The sequence below is a fragment of the Seriola dumerili genome, unplaced genomic scaffold, assembly GCF_002260705.1.
Source record: "Seriola dumerili isolate Sdu_G_001 unplaced genomic scaffold, Sdu_1.0 BDQW01000044.1, whole genome shotgun sequence".
Classification (NCBI taxonomy): domain Eukaryota; kingdom Metazoa; phylum Chordata; class Actinopteri; order Carangiformes; family Carangidae; genus Seriola; species Seriola dumerili.
In genome coordinates, this window is record NW_019174299.1 from 5,009,186 (window position 1) to 5,032,787 (window position 23,602).

At 40.8% G+C, this 23,602-nt stretch overlaps 1 protein-coding gene and 1 non-coding gene across 3 annotated transcripts in view; one reads left to right on the forward strand and one right to left on the reverse strand.

The window, feature by feature from the left end:
* Nucleotides 1–17,478, reverse strand: part of cacnb1 (calcium voltage-gated channel auxiliary subunit beta 1) — a 32,093-nt gene extending 14,615 nt beyond the window's left edge. For both annotated transcript variants that reach the window (XM_022739412.1, XM_022739414.1), the window contains exons 1-2: nt 17,289–17,478; nt 11,128–11,214 (exon numbers count right to left, since the gene is read on the reverse strand). In XM_022739412.1, the coding sequence (XP_022595133.1) occupies nt 11,128–11,214; nt 17,289–17,378 (177 nt within the window). In that variant the 5' untranslated portion in view covers nt 17,379–17,478. The remainder of the gene's footprint in view (nt 1–11,127; nt 11,215–17,288) is intronic.
* On the forward strand, nt 11,848–11,919 carry trnac-gca. Its single transcript has one exon. It is a non-coding gene; the product is annotated as a tRNA-Cys (tRNA).
* Nucleotides 17,479–23,602: the final 6,124 nt, after the last annotated feature.

Below are 23,602 nucleotides of genomic sequence, written 5' to 3' on the forward strand. Positions count from 1 at the left end.
GAAGAGGTCGACCTCTTGAAATCGAAGGATGAACTCAGTGGTGTCTGGGTATGCGTTTGAATGCCTGTCGTCTAAACTGGAAACCTGTTCGTTCATCTTCAGGGATTCCCAATGTTCTCCTCTTCCTTTTTGTCTTGCGGCTCTGCCTTTGCAATTTGTTTGTGGTCAAAATGTCTCGAGAAGCGTAACCTAGATAAACACAAAAGGGGCCTTGGCCTTCATACTGCACGAAAGCTGACTCTGTGTAATTTGAGGTGGAGAGGATGCATAACAACAGGTGGACATTTCCACCGCAGCTTCAGTGAGGCCGAGGTGTTAAATCTTTTTGCACAGGTACAACAGAGTCATTGTGTGGGTGTGTCAAGTAGAGACAGAAAGAGCTGGAGAGAAAAAATGGCCTGAGGACTGTTTATAATATTAGTGGGGATATAAATTTCTCATGAAGTGGCTACAGTTTCCAACACATCCACCACTCATGCACGGTAACTTGACTCTCTCCTGCTGACCCTCATCCAGACACCCATACCACAATAAAAACCTGAGCCTCCTGTGAGCCTGCGGCGTCGGCCCACTGTACTGTTCAGTATAGCACTACAGTGAGGGAGGCAGCCTGAACTTCTGAAGTGTTTGAGTGTTCAATTTATATAACAATCCCACTTGTTCTCTTCTCACTGTTTTTTTTTTTTTTTTTTTTTTTTTTTTTCTGAGCTGACAGGCTGCCTGGCTCTTTGTAGGAGGTGCTGACAAGAATGCGGACAGCTGAATGTGCCAGGCAGAAGAAGTGAGTCACTAGGTGTGGGCTTTTAAAATAGAGGTGAGAATGCGCAAATATGACATATACCATATGTAATAATGAGGAAAAATTCCCTGAGCGTGTGTAATCAGACAATACACTCTGTGAGTACGACAAATATCTCTGGGCTGGGGCTTGAGATTGATTTGAATATTGGTGCCAACACGATATCCCGGTTTCTGATCAGTTTGATGAGATCCAGATTCCCAATACATCTTTCCATTCCTTTGTTTGGGGAATATAAAAAATTTTTAAACCCTTTTTTATGTCATATGGCAAAGTGCTCAATATGTGAGTGGTAAATGAAGAATTTCTAAGTTGGATGAGGAAACATACAATTAAAGGAAAAGTAAAAATTCTTAGGCATCTGACCAAGTATCTAATGCCAACTTTCAATGCTATGAATACATTTGGATAAGTGCTCAAGTATTGGTGTTTGAAACACAGCAATACTCTAATGTTAATATTTCCTATTTTAAAGTTTCAAAATCTAACTTGTCTTGGTTTGGTTGTTGTTACTAGGCCTTGTTCCCGAGTAGTTAAAGGGAAACGCGAACAACTTTACACATAGAAGTCTGTTCACAGGTCTTGGGGAGTACAACTGCATTTACCTTTGGTGGCTCCAGTAAGAGCTGCAAAAAACTGAATGAATTTGGGGGCCGGTAGGGCGGAAGACTTAAAAAGACAAAAATGAAAAAAAATCTGTTGGTGAGGTTAAAGAGAGGTGACCTGACCTCTGTAGCCTGATTGGTGGTCGAGTTGTATTGTGGGTGACAAGGAAAGGTGTGTGGGACAACACAGACAATGTGTCTGATTCTGCTGCTGTTTTTATACTTAAAAAAAAAAAAACTGGCCATTGTCAGTCCAACCATGTTATATGAGTGCAATGCTAAATAGGTGAGGTACTTTTCAAGTAATGACATTTGATACTCAGCCCTAAGATGAAAATAAATCTTAAGTTGTCCTGGTGTCCTGAAGTCAAGAAGCATATCATACAAGTGCCGTGTCCCTGGTTCGATTGTGGCCAGGGACCTTTACTTCAGTTTATATTCCTCTCTCTCCCCATGTTTCCTGTCTGTATTGAACAAAGCCAACATGCCACAACATTGTTCTCTTTGAAACATAAGGTGAAAATAAATCAAAAGAGAAGTCCTTGCTGGCACCCCTCAAACACATTCCTTTATTAAGAACCTGTGGCAAGAAGTATTTTGAGAGAACAAACACCTGAGTTGACCTGAGGGTCTAAATATACCCAGAGAGAAAAACTGGTCATGTGTGAGACAGTGAAGCATCTGACTGGCTGTCAGTGTTTGCATGTGCATTTATGTGTGATTTATGCTCCTCTACGCCTTTGATTACCATCCATGTGTGTTTGTATGATGTGAAATGAAACTACAAACACAAATGTTGATTCTAGCTCTGCCACCTGTCGTATCGAGGCGCTCTGTGACTTGGCAACAGCACACCAAACGTAGACACTCCCTGTTGCCAGGGCGATGGCTTGCTATTCCTCGCATCCTCAGGCATTCACAAACCATCCCCACTTCCTGTTTCATTTACTCCAACTCAAACACTCACAGCGGTGCGCTCGCGTCCCACTCAAGCCGAAGGAATGATCCTGTGAGTGACATGCAGCATCTAATGAGGACAGTAACAGCCGGCTCGTCTTACCAGCTCTGAGTCATCTTCTGAACCGTGCAGGTGCATCCCGACATCGAGCACCGACTCAGTGAAGGTTAACAAACCCTGATAGGGAACCCACTGAAAAAAAAAGAAGGCCAAAATGACGTCTGAAACAACCTGGGACCAACCTGCTCGCTGCAACAGGTCGGTGATGCAGCAAAATACAGTGCGAGAGAGAGAGTGGGAGGGAAAGGCGATGACTCTATGTGTGTCTGTGCATGTGTATATCTGTGTATGGACAAACGCTTGTGTCTCTGAGTCACTCTTACAGTTGATTCACGTCACACACAGCGAGAAAAAAAAAAAAAAAAAAAAGAGGCAGGGAAAGAAGAGACTGAGAAGGATGGACAGATACATGTGCACAGACACAAAAGTCAATACCTCAGAAAAAAAAGGTTAATGTGGATGAGGGGAGACACAAAATAGCAACTGATCAATAACCTCTCTGCACCTTCTCTCCCCTGAAACCCTACAGAACGTGCTGATAGACTGAGAGAGCAACTGGACAAATTTACTCCACCTTTTCATTTCCAACACTCTCCTCCCTTCCCTCTCCTCTCATGTCAGTGGGTTGTGTCTCTAATTTAGCTGCTTGCTTCACTTCACATACAGCTCCTGTTCAAAATAGCTACAGGCCACCTGATGGCGGAGCTGCTTTCCTATTGGCAGTGCCAGACTAGAGACCCCAGCAGTGTCATAGTAACCATCTCTCCGGCTTATTACAGGCAGCCGGTGAGAGCTGCATCAAGAAGGAGATAGAAAGAAGATATAGTGATCAATAGTAAATAAAATAAACTGGAAGGGAAATCAGCAACGGGGAAATTGCATAAAAGCTTTGCAACAGTTGATCAATTAAGTATTTTCTCACGTTCTGTGTGTGTTACAGCTGTGAGGCTGCAGTCTGGTAAATAGGCTGGAGAATAACATGGCAATAACTATATCATGACAATATGGCCTTTGGGGAGTTTGTTTGTTTTTTTTTTTTAAAGGGAAATATCCACATTTTTACCAAGGACGACCACAAAACGGAAACTTTCCTACATTAAGTTGGTAATATCCAAACTATACTGCACTGCCACAGAAGGTAAGGAAAGGGTAAAACACATGAACGGTGCAAAAGGTGAGGCTCAGTAATTATCGTGAAAATGAACCGACTGTTTCTCCTCCATTTTCTGCAGAGTGGCTGCCAACGTGATGAATTTACACCTCCTTAGCATTGATATTGAATAAATGGAGGTGAAAAAAAAAGAGAGCAACACAGCGGAGGGGGGTAATGGAATAAGGAGTGAGGGTGGGATGGCAAAAGACAAGTGCTTTGAATAATGAGGCTTGAAAAGAGTCACCCTGCAGCAAGGAAATCAGTTAACATTGTTTCTGATCCGAGGGTGCCTTTGGAAATGGATTCAAGAAAAAGGGAAATCAGAAAAAAAGGGAGAAGTTGGAAGCAGTAAAGAAAATCTGCCTTTGAAATCTGCATAAAGCTTACAAAAGACTGCATATATTGGTTTGGCATCAATATTCTACTAGTTTAATGCTCATTTGTCCTTTTTACCATCTTTAGAAAACATGAGAAATGATCAACCCTGTCTTCCTAGTGTCACACGACAGAGCAGAAGTCAATTTCAATTTTAATCTCCTTCTGCCATAAACAACAGGAACACTGCTGCAGGTTTTGTCAGACTTCACAACGTATGACTAAGAAGTGATTACCATCTGAGAGCTAACACATGCTGCGAACCCCTGCCCTGATAATTAAACAGATAAAAATATCTTCCTACTTATCAGCTCAGAAGATGTGAAAAAAAAAAAAAAAAGGAAACCTGAGGACATTAAATATCCTCTTCCTATTTGCTTTATCTCCGAGTCTCCTCGGGCTCCAGTCGTCAAACATTTCAGAAGAAGAACAAGAACAAAACATCTCATCTCAGACAGATGAGAGCCAACCAGAATGCATTAGTAGCTGAGCCTCAGCTCCACTGTACATTCAGCTCACATCCAGAGTGAGATTAGCTCAGTGAAGACAGGTATGGGAAAAAGAAACCTGGGGGAAAGAAAAGGGAAAAGTGCCTCAAAGGCATATGTACAAACTGAGGCTTCACAAAGGACAGATTTCCTGTCTGGAACTCATAGCCGGTGGCTGTAAACGGCCATATTCCTTTTCTCTGTCACAGCAGCGTCATGGCAACCAGCTGGACGGTGTGTGTGTGTGGTGTGCGGAGATGACCAGAAAGATGAGTCATGGACTAAACTCACCAGAAATCCCCATTTCCACAAACAAGCAAAAAGGGAATCCATTAACAAGTCCAAGTTTCTTAATTTTATATTTTCTGGGGAATAAAATCCCAACAAGTTTAAAAGACTGGATACAGATCTTCTTTAAGCAAGAATTCGTGGTTCTAGCTTCTTAAATGTGAATATTTGCTGGTATCTTAGTATTTTATGATCGTAAACTGCTTCTGTTTTGGCTTCATACCGTTGGTTGTAACTTCAAGATGTCACCAACGGCTCTGGAAAATTGTGATGAACATTTTTCGGACATTTTAGAGGCTAAATGATTAATCAATATAAAAACAATTGATAGTTGCAACCCTAAAATAATTGAATCAAACTGATGACTGACGCAGAAACAAAGCAAAACAAAATTCTTTTGATTATTTGGTCAGCAGAATTTGGTGAAATTATATAATTACATCACCACTTTTAAGAAATACTTGATCAGTAGTTAGTCAGTTAATTGACAACAATTAGGTCATTCATCAAGCTAAAATACCAAACCTACACGGATTCAAGACTCTCAAATGTGTGGATTTATCACTTTTTCTTGGTTTTATTTTTTATCATTATACACTGACCATGGGTTGAAGAATACATTGGAAGCAGCCACTTCGAGCTCTGGGAAACTGTGATGAGTATCTCTTTTCCAATAATTTGCAGACCATTCAGCTTCTTTGATTAATTCATTAGTGGATTATAAAAATGCTTGTTAGCTGTAGCCCTATACAATTCCACTGAAAGTCAAATGAAAATGTTGAATTATTGCTCAGTCCTGCGAAACACCACAACGGAGAACATGTATGTTGCTCTGTATACTGTTACTTTCTCAAACACAAGATCCAGCCAAGGCCTGTGTGGGACAGGGGGACAGCAGTGAAACGAGCCCCCTGAAATGGTCACAGTGCTGGGCAGTGCACATAGCAGCAGAGGCAACCGGTGGGACTGGAAGTCTAATTAAAAACACAGCGCCTTTCCAGCAGCTGTGGCCCGGCCCAAAATGGAATCGCACGGTGCAGTCAGAGGAGGGGGAGCAAAGAAAGACACAGACCAGGAGGTACAGTACTATCAGGACACAGGCGGCCCGTTACATTTCTCCTGTCATATCTCAGAGGAAAAGTGTCTGCTCAACTGTCAAAACTCAATCCAAACGCACACACACACACACTGACTCTAGTCCAGGCAGACGCAGCAAAAAGTGCACAGCTTGTAGATTTATCCAGATCCAGATCTTACCATGACGGGCCGTTGAATCCTCTCAGTCCGCTCCATACCTCGTTTGCCACGCTCGCCACACCACGGCAAACCAAGGGGGCAACGCCAGAGTCCACAGACAGAGTTACGTGAATATGTGTGTGTGTGTGTGTGTGTGTGTCTGTGTGTGTGTGTGCGAGAGAGAGAGTGGCAACTAGTGTGAGTATCTGCCTGCTAGTTTGACAAGTGCACAAGTGTACATGTGTGTGTTGGTAAGTGTACTGTATGTGTATGTGTATGTGGAGTGTGTGTGTGTGTGTGTGTGTGGTGTGTATGATAGGAGAGAAAGCCAGAAAAGAGTGCCGTATGTGTGAAACTAGGAGAGCGCTCTCTTAACCTCCAACCCCTCCACACACACACATGCCCACCCCCTCACTCCCCCGCCCCCCTCCCACCTCCACAACCCAGAGGAACGTGAACCTTGTGTAGAGGAAGGGAGCTGGGGCTGGCTGGGGGGTCGGGTTGCAGGACTTGTGCTACATTTGCAAAGTGGGGAAATATATTTAGCCCTGGCTGGTCAGAAACAGGGACGTGAACACACTGAGACCCAGAAGGAGGCTTGGTATGCAGCCGTCAGCCATTCAATGCCCCGGCTGACGTGAGAGAGCGCTGGGGCAGTGCCCAGGGAAACCCCCCCTTCTCTTTCTCTCTCTGCTTCATTCCTCTCGGCCTCTGTCCTGATCTCATTCTTCCCAACCCCTCTCTCTCTCTCTCTCTCTCTCTCTCTCTCTTTCTTTCTAGCTGTCTCTTTGTTTCCCGGATATCAGAGTATCAGGGTATCAGAAGGGGGATTAATATGGATATGAGGGGAGGAAGAAAAAAGAGTCAGGCATTCAGAGCAACAGCAGAGAATTGAGGACATGAAGCGCAATGATCGGGACTTTGAAGCAACTGATGCTTGACTACTTAAACCTTTGAAGTATCTGCTGAATAGTTACTGCTCAAAATCCAGTTATATATCATCCAAAATGATCAGCTACTAATATTTTATTATAAATATTACATTGTTTTTTTTGTATATTAACTACAAAAACATAGGCTATACTACGTACATTAATATATGGTCTGGATCTGGGACACTATTAAAAAGGCCAAAGGAGGGAGGTCTACGGGCAGATAGGTGTGGTTACAGGGGTGGTGGTAGTGTCGGGGGTCCAATTTGTCCACTAGAGGGCGACCTCTGACACAATGCCAGGGGCTTCCCCATGGCTACAGCCCTGACCCCCTCTTCCTCTTGTGTTAGTAGCTGATGACAAGACAGTCAGCTGGGAAAGGTGGAAAAAAAGGAGCTGCCAACAGAGCCACCAGTTGGCTCCTCCTGCAGCCAGACACAGCAGCAACTGGTGCTCTGCTGGTATTCATATGTCAGGACTGACAAGAGGACTGCTGGTCTCCCTCCAGGATGTGAGCCCTCCCAGCCTTTCACATATGGCACCCAAGCCAAGACATGATCTTCTCTGAATGAGCCATAAAAAAAAAAGAAAAAAAAAAGGATGGATCTTTACTCTGGCATTGTGGCGAGCAAAATCAGTCAGTGTTTTGGTAACATCTCTGGTTGCCGCAACAGACAATTTGAGTTACTCCATTTCTGAAATCCTTTCCCCACAGAGTTTTTTATTTATTTAAAAAGGTGAAAACATTTCATGCCTTATAAATTAAACATTTTTATATCTATTCAGCTCTATTTCACTTGATTGTTTATGGCATTTATTAGACAGATCACAGGAGAGGGCAGCGAGAGATGGGGCGATGGGCAACAAAAGTCCCCAGCCGGATATGACCCAGCTGCTTGTTTCACAAATGCAATTTGTGAGTGCTGCTTACATGCAGATTGAAAATGGTCACAGGGCCTTGTTTCGCAAATTATTGCAGTTATATTTGCAAGGACGCTTGCATGCTCACACACGGACTGCGAGGTTCGGATTAGTCAAACATTTGGAAATTAGCAAATTATATCCTCTTGCAAATTGCAGGTTGCATTTTGCAAATTTGTCGAGATGGACCTTGCTGATCATGGTTGGCACCTTAACCTCAAGGCCACCAAGGCACTAACCCTACAAAAAGAATTTAAACCTGCACTGAGTGGATTTTTTATATTAACAGGTTTAAACTGATTGACAGGTTTAGCTGGTGTTTGCTGTATCCTAATTCAGAGGCTCAATCTTCCACATTTTAGAGTAAATACATCAAACTGGGGCCAACTTGGCCAAAGACTCCTCAACATGTGACAGAAGAATGAAGCATTTTTGCTCAAATTAGGAACACTTGTGAGATTCTTATCAAATCTTGGGGGGAAATACCATGTGACAATGCTGTATTATCCAGGAAATGGTGGTTATCAGTCACTGGTAAATACATTACATTTAGTGGACAACTGAAAAAGCTGCTGCAGAGTCTAATTAATGGCAGCCAAGCATAAACTCTGCTGTTTGCTCTTGTTAGTAGCATGAATATATCGTCGATTACAGGACATTACAGAGAAATGGAAGTTACGTTAAAGCTGTATGTTTAATATTAAGCACTATTCTCATCTATTTTGTTCTGGTGGTGTGCTGCTGAAAAATGTCACATCAAGTTGAAGGCACTTGGTGATAAACGTGGCGCTGACGAGGACTGGCACGGACCATTAGTTTTGGTCTCTGAGTCTGGACTGTCTCATTTGTTGAGGAGGAGCCGGTTCAGCCTGATATAAGGACCATCTTTGCTGTCATGTGATCATCATGCCAAACCTTACGATTTGATGTAATATTACAATACTATAATGTTGCGTATGAGTCTGAGTATTTCCTGGCTGCAAATGAAATAGTGATTCCAATAAGGTAAATTTGAATTTTTGAAGTAAAAATTATTTTTTTTCACCGACAGCATCACCAGATACTACTGGAACAACAGCAGACATGTTGCCTGCTTTCCAGAGCAGCAGCAGCAGACAGTCTCTGCTGGTCTTCACACACCTGAAGACGGAGTGTGTTTTTGTTGAACTCGACACACAAACCGACACTGAACAAACATGTAGGCTGCACCCACACACTCACACACACACACAAACACAAACCCATCTAAACATCCTCTCCTTCGTCTCTCCATCCCACTGTGCCTGCACACAGAGGGAGATTCAGTGGCCCGGTTGCCATGGAAACCATGCCGAGTGTACCAGCCAGCTCTACCGTTGGCTGATTGTGGCTCTAACCCCTCTGTGCTGTGTGTTTGTGTGTGTGTGTGTGTGTGTGGTGAGTGAGTGTGCACTTGCGTAGGTGTGTGTGAGACTGTAAAGCCTATACAGGGCTTTGCTTTGAGTTGTTCAAGGAGAGGCTAAAATAGGCTATATGTACAAAAACCTATAGGGCGTCTGTAAGCTTCTCTCTCTGTAATTAATGCCAGTTTTTCAAGTCTCAACATGGTTTCAGGAATTGCGTTCATGTGTAGAAACACTAATAGACACTTCATACATTAAATGGCTGAGTTGCTAAATTAATTTTTGGATTATGTGCAGTTTAAAATCCCTCCTCCTATCACTGCCTTCCTTAATGAATGACATTCTGTGCAATCGCATGAGACTGGGGAGGATATTTATCTCAGGAAGTCCTAAATAATCCGTACTATGGGTAATGAGTTCCTCATAGAGTGCCAACAAATCCTGCCTAACATGCAGGCCCCGGTGTATGTGGTCCTTCACCACCCCGAGTCGCAGAGTTAATGAAGGACAAGGCAGTGGGAAGGGTGATGTGAGCAGGCGAGGAGGCAGCTAACCTTTAGAAACCACAGGAGAGTTCAGCTCCCTGTGTTCACCTACAGCGATGGGAATATTTTTTTTTCTTCTTTTTTTTCTAAAGCAACACCAACACTGAACAGGTAAATGTCATCCAGCACGGGGCAAATCATTTCCTCTTGCAAATGAAGAGGTCAGATGGAAAAGGGGAACTCATTTAGCTGCGACACAGTGTGGCTTTGAGAAATGTCATGTCCAGACCAGGACTGCTCAGCGGGTCGCAGGCGTGTGAGGCCTTAAACCCGGCCCCCTAAACTCCCTGAGGAGTGGAGATGTTCTTGTCTGAGGAAGAGAGCCATCTTGACCCAACCTAAACAAGAATATGAATCTCTGCTGCTGGAAGACTGACAGGTTTTACCAGCTCTTTCTGACAGAGCCAATCAATGCATGTATATCTGCAGAGCAGGGTGGGGTCAGGGTCAGAGGGGAGGAGTGTGGGGGTGAGTCTAACACCTGGGGACTGATAATCACCATCAGAGCCCTGGAGGAATGTCTGCTGATGTCTCTCAGCTCCACCTCTGTGACAATAAAGCAGTGTGTAGCTGTAGACACAAGGGTTTTCCTGCCGTTACCGGTGATGTTATCAGAGCCATTTCAGTGTGAGATACAGTGCAGTCTGTGTGCTGCCGTGACACACATAGGCGAAGAGAGAAGGAAACTGTGTTTAAAGAAGATAAAATAAAGGCTTTTCGTTTTTAGGTGTCACAGTGGAAAAAAATTAGGACATTTAAGATCCAATGGAGGTAATTTCCATTATTTAGAAATAAGGAAATATTCAAGGATCGAAATATAACTTAAACAAATGTGATTTGAAATTAAAAAAATAAGAATTTCAGACCATTTTGGGGGAAATTGTTCCAGTATATGATGCTCATCATATATTATATACTGTCATCATATATACTGAATAATCATTTAAATTACACTTTTTTCAATGATATGTAACAGAGAAAGCCATTAACTCCTCACAGTTTGAGAAGCTGAAAATACAGATTGTTTGGTAGTTTTGCTTGATTAATGACTCACAAAAACAATCGCTTCACTGACATAAAAAAAATCAAAATCATTGGCAATTACATTTATGTCAATCAAATTCTACTGCAAGCAATTTTTTACTTAATTTATGTAAATTATAAAAGTTGGAAATGAAAAAAAAGTCAAAAACAATCATTTAATGGCTGCAAGACAGGAGGATGGAAGATAGGATGGAGCCACCGAACTCTCAACACTATTAGTCCTCACTTTGACTCCATTAAACTTTCACATGACTCTTCATTAAATAAGATGAGTGGAAAGTTGAGGCTGAGTCTAGCGCCGGATTAGCAGTCTGAGGGAAGGATTAAGTGTGAAATGTTACCTGTCGGACAAAGCTGTTGGAGGTGGTGTCAGAGGACGTGCTTCCATCTGAGCGCTTGAATCGGCTCTTCCTCTTGGCGTACTTTCCCTGAAACCACGAGGTTGGAGAGCAGGGCGGAGGAGGATTTGGAAGGAAAGAAGAGAGAAAACACAAAAAGTTTAATTGTGCTGCTCCATAATAACTTAACCTGACATAATTCTAAGAACAACTTGTTTCTGGAGAGCATGATAGCCATTAACATTTGACACAGCATTTGTTAAAAGCTGCTGAATATGATCAGGCAGTCAGATAGAGCCAGAGATAAAGCAGCATGAGTCCCAGACCGCAGAGGAAGTCGACCAGAGAAAATGTGTCTAGTGTGTCCATGAACAGTCTTCATTACTTGTCATTTTTCATGTTCTGATGCAAACTGGGACCTTGTAATCTGATTGGCAGACCCCTGGCAAATGGCCTATCCGGGTTGGGCAGAGGCCACACATTGCATTATGAGCCCACTCTGCCCACATCGCCATGGTTACGCAATGCCGACTAATCACATTTGTTGGCAATCAGGAGACTGGCTGTGTTGTTCCTCCAGTGTGTAAAGAAGAGAGAACAGCTGGTTGGAATAAGGCTGAGAAAAAACACAACAGTGTAACATACAGAATATTTACATGTCACCACATTTACAAGAATACTTTGTGTATCTGCGTATTCATACAACTGAACTACATTTGCTCAGGGGGTATAGCTCAGTGGTAGAGCATTTGACTGCAGATCAAGAGGTCTCCGGTTCAAATCCGGATGCCCCCTGATTTTCTGTCACATCTCATGTTCCCGCAGAGGAAGCAGCAAATGTAATAAGACTGAACAGGTGCTTCTCCATCTTTTATCTTGTTTACTACAAATCGCCTGTTCTTTATATGACTGCTTAATATATTCATAAGACATAGTATTTTAGATACATGTTTCCTTTCAATTATTTTGATTGACTGATTAATCATTTAGTTAATAAAATGTCAGACGATGCCCATAACGGCTTCCCAGAATGCAAGTTGATATTTTTTATTTTTTGCTGGGTCCAGCCAGCAGACCAAAAACCCAAAGATTTTCAATGTACAGTAAAATAAACCAGAAAAAAAAGAGAAGAAATGTGGAAAGGTGGCAGAAAAAAAGAGACAGGAAGCAAAAAATATGTATATATTTTTTGGATAAATGAATTAAATGAGTATTCAATAAGCCAATAAGACAATTAACTGACGATTAATAATTTCAGCTGATATTCTTTTATTTTATCACAGTCTTCAAATCAACTCTGACATAAATCTAGCTTTAGATAGCTCCTGACACAGTGAACATTATGTCTCTTCAATTTCTGTCAAAGCTACATACTGTATAATCACCGGGTAATACAGTTAAAAGTCCTGTTTGATTTGAAAAGATCCAGCAGCCCTTTTAATAACAACAAAAAAAACTACTATATTGACATTATCCCACGGTCTTCTATAGGTTTAATTTGTCAGTAACTTCCAGTAGCTTGTACTTGTACTGGTTCTTAAATCTTACATATCCAAACTTTCCTTCCATTCACACAAGAATACACTTGACATTCTATCATATTGATTACTGTGCACTGACAATTTACTATAATTTAGCCAAAAAGAGAACCATGTATGTTCAATATGATGGATTTCTTAAAAGTCATTTCAAGTCTGCACATAATTTTCATATCATACTGATTTGGATTGGGTATCCAAACCCAAGACTTTAGGAGCACCAAATGAAACGTGTCCTTAACACTGAGCATGAAGAACTGTCTAATTTCAAATCTCATTTTCTTGTCTTGTTTACGAATTGTTTGGAAAGACATTTTCTGATCTAACTTTGCTTTTTGTAAATCTTCACTTTAACACACCCTGTTTAGTATTTATAAGCAACATAAAATCCTAACATGGTTGTTATCTGAAACTGCCACTGGTAATGTTCAAACGATATCCAGCCCTAATACTGACATGGAGAGGAATCAATGGATGCCTGTAAGGTAAGAAATACTGTCCTTACATCTATTCTATTCACTTTCAGTTTGGTCAACATTATCCCTCTGAACTGTACTTTGAATACACACTGTGAGAACCGATTACCCACCATTGTTCACACATACTGGTTTACAGCAAAGAATGTAGCCCTCAATCCCTTAACCTGTACATACGTACACCTACAGTATGTAAACACTGAACATAACCAGTCTGCTGCTTCAAACCTTACATGTCTGAATATCTAAAGGCTGTTCCTGGGTCAGTGGAAGAGATCCAGAGACAGGTTAACTACCTGCCAACAGTAATCCCTTCTGGACTCAGTATCTTGTTATCACTGTCACATCATGTACAACAGTTCAGACCAAGGTCCTCGGATGAAAGACGCTGTCCTGCCTGCCTTTAAACAAACATGACCTGTAACACCAGCGCTGAATGCTGTGAACAGAAAAATACTGCGGCCGGGAGGTTTTCAGTGTGAACAGAAAAAAGAAAACCAAATCTGTAACAGACTCCTCTCCCAAAACAATGTATCTACCTAGCCTTTTGTGCTACACTCGATTTATTGCTGCTGGATGAAAACACAGCAGGATGTTCGACAGCAAAGTGGCTGATATGCACCCAGCAAAGCCACAAAATTACTGCACTACTGAAGTACAGTTACTGGCTTTTAATGTTAAAGTGGAGGTGATAACATGAGAAAAGATGTAGATCAGCAACTGTGCTTGGGGCTTAAATGCAACTTTTATACTGAAAAATACAGGATGATATGTTGACAAGTCTCTCCACCTACAGCAACTTAAATAGTTGTCCAAGAATCATGACTTTTTAGAAATTGCAGTGTGCACCAGTAAAAATATGATGACTACACAGAGACATGATGTCATACATTAGAGATTTGAATGATGTTAAAGAAAAAAACTCTTTTTGCTCACATTTTTATGGTTTATGGTAACATTTTAGCCTACATATACAGGATATAATATCCAAATAATGACATCGAATCACTGGCTTTTGCTAATAACTGATTCTGTTATCTTGATCCTGCATGCATTATGATCAGATTTCAATAGATTTCAAATCAATGACAGCAATGTGATTGTGTTTTTTTTAAGGTTTGTGTGGGACAGCAGGAAGAGGTAGAGTTCGGTAACCCATCAACTTGTTGGATGGATTTTCCTCTTGCGGGATAAATTCACAATTTTTCAAGTCTGTTTTTAAAACAATAGTGTAGTTAGCTTCTGCTGCTCATACTGATCTTTAAGAGATGCCTGCCTGGGGTGCTTTCAATTCACAGTCCTTGTTCTGAGTAAAAATGAATTAAAATTTTAATCTGAAGCTATAATGAGGCTTTAGCAGCCTGAGTTAGACAAATCAAGTTGATATCTCCTGAAGAATACAGCGTTTTTACTACAAAATGTCCTGCGTATTAATATCCTTCCGTTTCAGCTCAACAGTGAAACACAAATGTTGTGCTAAAATGACCATAACTTTGGAGGATATACACCCGATTTGACTAACTGAGAATGCTGCAGCCTCATAAGCCTCAGATAAACTTCTGAATAGATTTTTGCACGAACAAAGATTGTGGATTTCATCCCTCATTTTTATATTAGAGTGTATTTGGATCTCTCATTGGCCAGAGTGAACAGGAGGAATGATTGCAGCAAGCAAGAACTGTTTCACTTGAAAATTAACGTATCCTTTAAGAGTGTAGCGAGTGTGACTGCAATATAACTGAAATTTGATCACATGTGAACAAGACCACCTGCATAATGTGGACAGGCCAATCAGATCACAATCTGTTCTGCTGTATTTACACCTGCATTAACAGGTTTAGCCATATCCAGATACAGTAGGTACCAGATTTACTATAAACGGTGACTTACTCACCATCTTAAGATGTCAGGGTGCAACATGATCAGACAATCCAAAAGGTTGTAAACAAATCTACAGTTCACCTATATAATGTGTGAGCGAAAACAAAGATGAACACACCCCAGTTACACACATATTATCCGCAGGAGTGTTAAGTGAAGTCAAAGTTGCACCAGGAAGACCTCTGCAAAACCTGAAACTTGACAATGGACATTTTAAGCAACAGTTGTTGTTCGCCTCTGTTTTTCATTTGCAAATAAACCATTTAGATAACATGATTATACTGTGCATGTGCTTACAACCTGTTAGATAATCTGTCTGGTCACGATGCTTTCCCTGCTGGAGATGTTGCTCTGCTTCCAGATATCTCAGCAATTAAGCTGGTAAATAAAATGTTAGAATAACAGATAGAGATGAGGACTGGGCTACTAAAATGAGAATGTAATTTTCTTCAAGAATTTGCTAGTGATGGCGGCAGAGGAAAATCAATGTTGTCATACATTATCTGTCTCAAGTTCAAAACTAAATTTAATATATTGTGTGTGGGTGCTGGTAGGTGTGTGTGTGTTTAGGGGGGTCTCTATGATCAGTGCCATGATGGGGTGAGTTCCCGTCAGCAAAGGGCAGGGAAATGCCAGAGGAAGTAGGGTGGGGAGGCTTCCTGTTGGTAAACATCCTCCTAGATTAAGATTAGAATTAAAGAGGGTGTTATGTGTGAGCAAGGGGATTTAAACTGGGAGGAAAGAGGCATGGGGGGTGATGGGGGGCACAATATCACGCCTTTGAAAGATACACCACAGTACATGTTCCACATTGTGCTCACAAAGATGCACACTGGTCTGCAACCTGTTGCTGATCAACAGACACGATCTTTAATCTAAGCAACCCCCAGGCACTGAATCCGGATCAGTTCTTAGCCCACAGTTCATTTCTTCTTCTGTGGTGCGGTGCTGGGTAGAAAACTCCAACTGCCTCCTTCAGGATATTAGAAATGCGGTTTCCTGCTTGTCTCTCCACAGCAGAGCTATAAATGCATATACCAGCATGACCCGCTCCAGGTCTGCATGAACTTTATATCTAATTGATCAGAGGTGCCACACACACACACACACACACACCAATTCCTGTTGCCTGGCACGAGGAGGGGGGTCCATCTGTTTCTCACCACAGTCTTGCAGCAGATAAAGATCTGATTTCTAAAAACAGACAGGATGGGGTGAGATGGCGAGAGCAGGATGAAGATAGTGGGACATTCAAGGTGGATGGAGAAGGAATCAGGAGAGCTGGGGGGGAAGAGAGAGATGAGAGAGAGCAGGGAGGAGTGGGAGTAAAGAGGAGAGAGCAGGACTTGGCATGGTTTGAAGCACTGGTTGTCTGTGGTGAGGTGTTTTTTTTTTCCTTCTCCAGAGAGACAATGACTGAGCTCAGCGTGGGTGTGTTTGTTCTAGATATTCTCATCATGTTTTTTTTCATCCATTTAAACTGTTATGACTAAACATGCCCACAACATCATGTCACATCCTAAAAGCCACAGTCTATTTGTGGCTGTAAAAAGAGTGACACCATCGAAAGTTGAGAGATGAAATTATAAATAAAGGAAACATCAATTTAGCAAGTTGAATTTTTTATGTTTCTTTGGACTGAAAAACAGATTTAATGTCAGATGCACTTAAACTTAAAACACCAGCCACCAAAACCCAAATGAACTACTTTATATTACTGTTCTCATCAGGTTTGAAAACTTGAGATTTCACCTCTTTTTTTGATTCATGCCAAATCAAATAAAACTCAAATTCAACTCTTCTCGAGCTGAGCTTAATGACTGTTTGATTAAACAAAGGCGTGGTTTTCATAAAGACCCAATGAGCAGAAAGCATAAAAACGAGCGTTACATCATATCCTCACATATGGTTACACACAGCCGACTTACTAAAACCAACACAATTACATGCTAGACACGGGCCAAGGATGAAATAATACAAATAATACATCTGACTCCAAAGCAGGGGAAACTATAACCTATCACCAAATTTTGCCTCCTTTTAAAATCCTGAACTACATGTTGATAATTCAGGCTTAAATCAGTGCACCATATATTAGCGTTTTAGACTGCCGAAGGCAAACTAGAGACTTAATTGCCGAACAACCTGTTAATCTCCAGAAGTGAAACGGCTTCACTGTTATCAAAAAGCCTTCCTCGTATAAATGTAACAGTCAGCGCAGAGTACTTTCAGTTTTCTGTCATAATATTTCTGCTTTTCAGTTGCTTACCTGTGTGTGTGGATGATGGTCGAACATGTCCATTTGGATCTCCTGGGTTGAGGTCGAAGGCGTCCTGGACATACTACTTTTCTGTACCATTGATTTAACTTTTTAAAATCTATTTTCAGTTTCGTGTGTTTATGATGGTGTCGAAAGACTCATCTTTTTTCTGTCCAGGGAGGGTGAAGTCGCTGATGTATCTGAGCTGGCTGGTAATATAATGGCAACAGCTGCCTCCCTCCAGCCTATAGCGTTACACACACTGGCGCACCAGGCTTTTACACTAGAGTCAAGTCAACGGATTGACGCAACTACTGCTTTCAAAATAAAAGGCTTTGAAAAGGTAAACAAAATGGTGTAGCAACTAGGAGGCTGTTATTCATTTGACACCGTGTTGAAGAAGTAATAATGAATTTTTTGATTTCTCATATTGTTATTTTCCTTTCTTAAATCTATAAAATAAATTATATGCATTGAATGATAACCACTTAAGGTGACACATCCATGTCTCATTTCACTATACTCATTGAAACACATTTGTCCAAGCTACTTCCAAAAAAAATGTCAAGGCCTTTCTTATTTATAAGTTTAGCAGGCTATATTGCCTATACTATTATCTTGGGCTGCGCGATGGCCAAAAAAAAAATATTGCGATTATATTTCAAGACGTTGCGATTTCAGTTGGAATAGTAATTTTTGCATTACATTTTCACTGAAAAAAGAAAACTGAAAATGATGTGATTTTTGATGGCTTTTTTAAGAACAAACATACAAACATGTTCCCTTATGTCTGGACAATATATGATTGAATATGAATGATGATAATGGATATGATTTATAGGCCGGGTCATCTCTGTAGCACTACAGCGCTTATGGTGCTAACAATTCACAACATGTTGTGACATATTTCACCTTTATCAAAAGAATTGCAGCTCCTGCATTTTTCTTTTTTGCAGCTCCTGTGATTTGGATATTGCACTACGCCAATGCGATTTTCAATTAATTGTGCAGCCCTACTATTAATTAAGTTGTTATTGTGCGACTACTGGGCTACAGGTAAATGTAACGATTATAGCACTTATAGAACTATTAGTCCTCGCAGTAGAACGCGTCTTCCAGCAGACATGCTTTTATTTTGACAGCAGTATCCTCTAACTACCGGTATAATTATGTCTTTTTCTCTCAGACTTGATGCCGTTTCTCTCTCCTGTGTGCGCTCAACAGACTCCAGCTGGGAGCCGTGGTCCACGCCCCACTGAACAGACCCCACCTTCACTTATCGATTGATGAGGGAACAACAGAGCCACCGTGATGGTGGCTGTGTGTATAGACAGACTGTAAGGCCAAGCCACTGGTCCCCACATCGGGATCCTAAAACCAGAGATCCTGGAGGGCTGTAATGGGGGTGAGAACAGTTCAGTTTCACAGTTAGTTTGTTGTAGCAGCAGGGGGTCTCAGTATCTGAACTCCCTATGTTTTGAAGAATCGGCGACCCATGCTGATGTGGCCTTGAGCAAAAACACCAAAGCCCTGTCAACTCGAGGGACCCTGATAACCGATCCTGTGTTCAGACACATGGGAATGGATGCTTTAAAAGCCCTAGAGCTTTAAGAGGGCCTGAAACATACCAGAAATTATAGATATTTACAGTTTGGGGTTGCTTGATGAACTAATGTCAGTTTTGTAGCATCCCCTTGGTGGATAAACACAGCCAAAAGAAATGTTACCCACTGAGATTACAATCACATTACATCAACATGGCTCTGTCCACTTACAGCTTATTAAAAAATAAGTAAATATTTGTCTCGTGGTCAAAACTTTGATATTACTATAAAAAACATCACTTGCAATAAAAGTTAGATATGAGTGAAAACTGCGGTTCTGTCGACTTACAGCAAATAAAAACCTAAGAATATTAAATATTTGTGATAGTTGTTAAGGTTTGTGATGATGTCCAAAAAGCCAGAGAATGCAGATCAAAAAGAAAATGGTAGAAAAAAAAGGTAAAAAAAAAAAAAAAAAATCAAATACAACACAACTACATCCTTCTATCACTCTCAAATTTGTTGAAAGGCAATGGCTAAATCAAAGTTGTTTTAAAATGGGTTTTGGCCACCTGTGAGCAGTGGAACAAGTGCTAAACACAACATTAGCATATTAGCACCGATGGCTGTGTTAGCAAACAATGTTCAGGCTACAAGTCCAGCTAGCATGGAGCAACACTAGCATTCATTTTGGAGTTATATTTTTAGTCCCCTGATGAATGTAATTCTAAATATTTACTCGCCTTTTAGCTTTGTTTTGCTCTGCAACACCGGCTGAGAAAAATATGTGGCTCTTCAGCTGCATGCTGTATAGCTCTCTTCAGCTAGCTAGTGGCTAACGTACTGAGGTGACTTCAGGCAGAAAGCGAAGCGAAGCGAATTGTAGCTTCTCGTCAGTCGCGCAAACTTGACCTTAAACCGTTTGTGCTTAATTCGCCTCAGCAACGGCCATGCTGACCATTTCTGTTGGAGTTTGTCTGCTTTTTACGTTCAGCTCAGCCTCTGACTGAACTCAAGACTCACCAGAAACTCCAGTTCTTTCTATCATTTAACTCCAGTTGCTTTACCTTTTTCTCTTGTCTCAATCCGTGCGAATTGGCGTCGACTCGCTGCGGTCGAAAGCGAAGGAATGAGAGCGGTGAGAGTGAACCAAACAGTGAAGTTGAGGACATACAAAAACAATGAACTGAAAGAAACCAAACATTGCAAAACATATCTCTGTGTCATGATCCTCTGAAAGACAATATACTTCATCTTCTAATGTAATTCTTAAATTGTGAATAAACAATAATGCAGATATGGCCTTTATATTAATAACTATACATGTTTATTCTCAGTGTAGCAGTGAATGATCTAATTTTAGATGCGCTGATGTGTATATCCCCAAGACTGCTGTGAACAGGTTTGAGTGTATGACTCTTAGATGAAGACAACTGTTAAAACATGTCTGCCAGAAAGATAAATACTTAGGTCACATGGCACAGATGATATCATATCAATTGATTAAATGAACCTGAATAAACAATGGGGCTGATTCATCCACCTCCACCTCTCATAGAAATCACCCAGAGAGGAAACTGATCTCCACGCCTGCATGCGAGCCTGTGACGAACTCCTTCTGGAGGGAAATCTGTGTGACGTGAACCGATCAGAGCTGATGGCATTGGATTGAACACCCACAAGATCATCATCTGTGACTGTAGCTCATACTTCCGGTGAGCTGGGTGGGAGGAAACCTTGCTGGGTATACTCCTTTTAAAAAAAGAGAATCATGGTGTACTTTCAAAATGATGATAGCTGTGTCTGGAAGGAGTCCCTGCGACTCTCCTGCAGCAGCTGGTCGACATGTTCCTCCAAGAAAAACATAATGTGCAGCTAGAGAACAGAGTTTCAGGTTGTTCTTAGCTGGATCACATGCTTGTTTTTCAGCTCTGTGCTGTTGCCCAAGGTAACTGAGTGGATGGGCACTGAGTCAGCGGCAGCTACCTTCAGTTTACATTAAGATCTTTGGTATTTAGCTGATACTCTTCGTTGCAACTATACATGCAGTGAATGCAACAGTAAAATATACTCAAGTACAAGGGTCAGTACTTTATAATCAGTATTCTTAAATACATTTTTCATTCATTTATGTATTGTGTATTTTGGCTGTTTGATTTCTAACTGCTGTGTTTTTTCTCTCCTAGAAGGGCATGACTTGATAATTACTTTCTGAATGATGAACCTTGTGAGCAACATCCCTTTTGAGAAGGACAGAAGTACAGGCACATCATAATGAATTCAGCATTAAAGGACCCTGCAAATGAGATTACTGTATCCTTCTGACCTGCACAGTATGTCATCCTGCTTTTCAGTTGAGGTTCAGCTTCACCCCTGACTCAAAGTAAGTGATGGCAAGCGGAGGCTCAGGCTTAGTGCTGCGTTTGGTGACTGTGATACCATTTAACCCGAGTCCAAGGAAATAAATGCCTTTTTACCAATTAAATATTCCAGTAAAACATCAGTCTGTTAATTTCACCCCATGCACTATAGCATGTGTCCAACCTTTAGAAGGTATTTTTATTGAAGTATATTATTCATTAACAAACTAACACAGTAACAAATTAATATCAGAGCGTTACAAGGACTGATTTTGAGAATGTAAAGATGTGGAAGTGTCAAGTACCAAATGGAGCTTAGCACAAGTTCTCACTATTCTAGTATCTACGATGGATTCAGCAGAAATTAGAGAAAGAAATATTAGGGCTTTATGCAGCCACAGTTCAACAACACCCCACTGCACATTAATTGACTAAGTAACCAGATTCAACCAAAATCGATATAGTTGGTTTTAGGCTATATGTCCTGATAGTGCCAATCAGTGGTTGCATTGCAATTTAGTGTCTCCTGTTCAAATTCTGTTGAGTCAAGACTTTTTTTTCTCATGCACAGCAAAAACTTCAAACTGTAATGCTGTTTGTACCTATTTGTCTAAGAGAACACTCCATCATATTACCTGTGTTTCCATGTGCACTAGTATACTGGTTGTGATCTGATTTTTGGAGTATCCCGGTTATGTGTTGAGCATGTAAACACCTTATCCAGGTTTCTGATCATTCTCTGTTGGTACGGAAATAAGAAGCTGAGACGTTGAGAGGACAAACAAATAATTTGAAACCTGGATGTGTAGGCATATAAATAACCAGGTTTATCATCCTTAAAAGCATAATATTCCAAATATTCAAAACCACATTGACACGAAACATACTGATCATGAGTAAGGTTTATTGGTTTGTAATAGATTCAATGTGTGAAATAAAAGTATAAGGTAAGAAAACTTTAGTCAAGGACAGTTACAGCCCAGCAAACAGTCCAATTTCTTGAGGATTTAAAGATTGTTGTTCTCCTACAGCACAGCACTTTCTTTGGCAGAGAGGAAAGAAGTGTCTTTTGAAGTTGTACCAGCAAATGATCTGGTACTTTGGGTCATACTTTGCTTGGAGATGATTTTGTTTGGTATTCTGGGTTATCTGAGGTGAAGAAGTCACACAAGTGCTACTCATGCACCCACACTGTGAGCGTACAGCGTTGCCATGGAGATGTGCTGCTCCCGGAGAGTCGAGGATGCAACAATGAAATGGTCAGTCAGATGGTAATGTACCAGTTGGCTTTTTTTTTTTTTTTTTTTTACAAATGTTTTCACAAGTGACCATTTACTAAAACACTCACTGCTGTCAGTTATTGTTTTAATAGAAGCCACTCCAAAGCCTAAAAGTGCACTTCCCTAATCTCTTAATATGTTCTCAATAGTCAGATGTTATTATTAACTTGTCTCTAGACTTGTTACTGTACATTGTTATACTGTTGATTGTTTAAAGGTGTCTTTCACGTCTTTAACGGTGAATTTCACAGTGCATCACTTAAGAGTTCAGACTCTGTCAAGATACTTTGGGTTTGTGAAATATTTGAGGAACACATACCTTCTCTTTGTGTGTTGTTAGAGACAACAGCTCAGCTTTTATAATAATAGTGCCTAATAATGCCTTAAAGGTCTTTACCACAGCATAGATGAAAACATACATTGAATGACAAGCAGCCCACTTTTGGCATTGCAGGAAATTAGCTGAAGTAATTTATTGTCAATTTCTGTTGTTTGCACTGAAGCAAAATATAGGCCCTGCATCCAATATTTTTCAAGCATAATGGCAAAATGACAACTATATGTCACTAGGCTACTAAGAACTATATTTCACAAGGCCAGAAAGAACCCTTTCATAATAATAAGAATAATGATGTAATGAGAATATGAGAAGATGAGATTTATAGGACTTTTTTGCTCTATGGCATTTTAATTTTTTTGTTTGTCAAGAGTTACCTATAAAAACTGTAAAATTTAATCAGTTAATTTGATTATTTTAAGCTTACATCAACAATATATGAATACCTGATATTAAGATAAAATAAAATAAAATATAGTATGGTATGGTTTTAGTGGCGTTTCAGGGCTCAACACCGCCTCCATGTGTTACAACAGCAGAAAGCACCCAAGTACTACGTCACCCATAATGCCTTGCAACAACATTGGTCAGTACCATAATTTTACAAAGGGGGTTCAGAGTTTTAAAGTTTTAAAATAAACCCCAGATTACATTTGTTTCTATTAATTTTCCACCACGTTGGACTTTGAATAAAGTAAAATATTAGCGCTGCAAACTGTTAAAGGCATTAATAATGTCTGGGCGAAGAGCGAGCTGTTTCGTGCTCAAAGATGGACTCTCCTCTGCAATGGTAGCTCCCAGC